Genomic DNA, 1708 nt, shown 5'->3' with positions numbered 1-1708 from the left:
TTACTAATTAAGCATATATGATAAAAGATAGTGCTAAAACTAAAGCTCAAAGCAAATTGATAAAACATTCATCTTCAAGTTTCATAAATATATGTAATTCTAATTATAAAGGTTCTACATGTGCACATTTTCATAGACTAACATAATACATAAACTCATAGAAGTCTGTTATGCAGTTAATATTACCTAGGTCTGACATTATCTTCATAAATACTCAAGGAAGCAAACAAAGATACTGTAACTTTTGGATCCTACCCAAGTTAGACAGACAGACAGACAGACGGAGGGAGAGAGAGAGAGAGAGAGAGAGAGAGAGAGAGAGAGAGAGAGAGAAGCAACTCCATAAGAGAGGAAATGAACTCTTTACTTTCTTTTGCTTTTTGTGTCAGTTGTTTGAAAAACACTAGACGCAGACATGAGGTTTTCTATATATTGTCCAAGAACTTGGTTTTCTGATTTGAGCTTCAGATTTTCTTCCTTAACTGCATCTACTCTTGCAGAAAGATCTATACAAAAATAGAAACGTACATTATCAATAAATAATGCCAATCTGGACTCCACTTTACAAAATGCATGAAATTCATCCTTGAAAGATCGGGCTGGGGTGTTGCTCAGTGGTGGAACCCTTACCTAGCACATGTAAGAGCCTGGCTTTGATCCCTAGCAGTGGTAATAAATAAATAACTTAAAAAACAAATAAATAAGTATCAAAATTCTTAAATTGTTTTACAATTCAGATTACTGTTTAGACAAAGTTTACTGAATGCAAACCGAATGATGCTAAAAGACATATGTCATGAGACTCTTACTCTTTGTAAAGAACATTTATATAGCATAGTTAACTCTTGTAGTTTAATAAAACAGACTTTGTTTATAAAGTATAAAAATCCTACCACAAGAAACCATAACGTCTTTACTAGAAATGTTTAGATATGCAGGATTTCTATTAATTCCTACACTGCATATAAGCAATTTTTAAGCAACTAATCTTTTTAGATTTTCATATTAGTTACAATTCAAAAGATGCAGGTCCTAATGAACCAATAAAAATGACCTCCATTCATGTAACTAACGAACATATAGTGACCATTCTAGAGGCAACAGTGATAAAAATGGTACATGTGTCTTTAGGGTGACACAGAGTGGGCCCAGGTGTCGGTATTCGATATGTCAGCATAAGAGTCCTAAGAGGGAGAAGAGAACTTTCTCTTTTTAGGGTTAGCTATTTGGGTAAGGGGAATTTGACCAGAGACCTGAGGGAACTGAGGGAATGAGTCACACAGCCATGTAACTAAAGGAAGAAAGTTGGATCAGAGGGAGACGCGTGCTTAGCAGGGTGAAACAGCAGGGATGTTGGGCACTCCCAAGGGGAATGTACAAGGCAGAGCATTGGCTGTTACCACTGTCAGGTGAGAAGCTACTGGAAGGTTCTGAGTCACAGGAACTGCTCATTCTGGTGTCTCAAAACCAAAACCAATACTTAATTTCATTAAGTACAAAATGACATTTCAGCGGTAGTACTATTATTATTTTTTTTTTTTAGTAGTACCACTTTAATGGAAGGAATTTAGAAAATGAAAAAACTCTGATCTATTTCCTTTTAACCTCTGAGTTAGCATTTCCTTTTAGTATAAGCTTTCTTGAAGAAGACTTAGGCTTCGTTACATATTGCCAAAATTTAAAAAGAGCTTTTATACTCAATCAGCAT

General features: G+C 35.1%; 1 protein-coding gene across 1 annotated transcript in view; it reads right to left on the bottom strand.

Moving 5' to 3' along the window:
• Positions 1-280: 280 nt before the first annotated feature.
• Positions 281-1708, bottom strand: part of Scoc (short coiled-coil protein) — a 9480-nt gene continuing 8052 nt past the window's right edge. The window contains exon 4 of the mRNA XM_008843431.3: positions 281-506. Coding sequence (XP_008841653.1) covers positions 364-506 — 143 coding nt within the window. The 3' untranslated portion in view covers positions 281-363. The remainder of the gene's footprint in view (positions 507-1708) is intronic.

The sequence above is a fragment of the Nannospalax galili genome, unplaced genomic scaffold, assembly GCF_000622305.1.
Source record: "Nannospalax galili isolate Female #2095 unplaced genomic scaffold, S.galili_v1.0 scaffold359, whole genome shotgun sequence".
Lineage (NCBI taxonomy): Eukaryota > Metazoa > Chordata > Mammalia > Rodentia > Spalacidae > Nannospalax > Nannospalax galili.
This window is presented reverse-complemented; position numbering and strand designations above follow the sequence as displayed.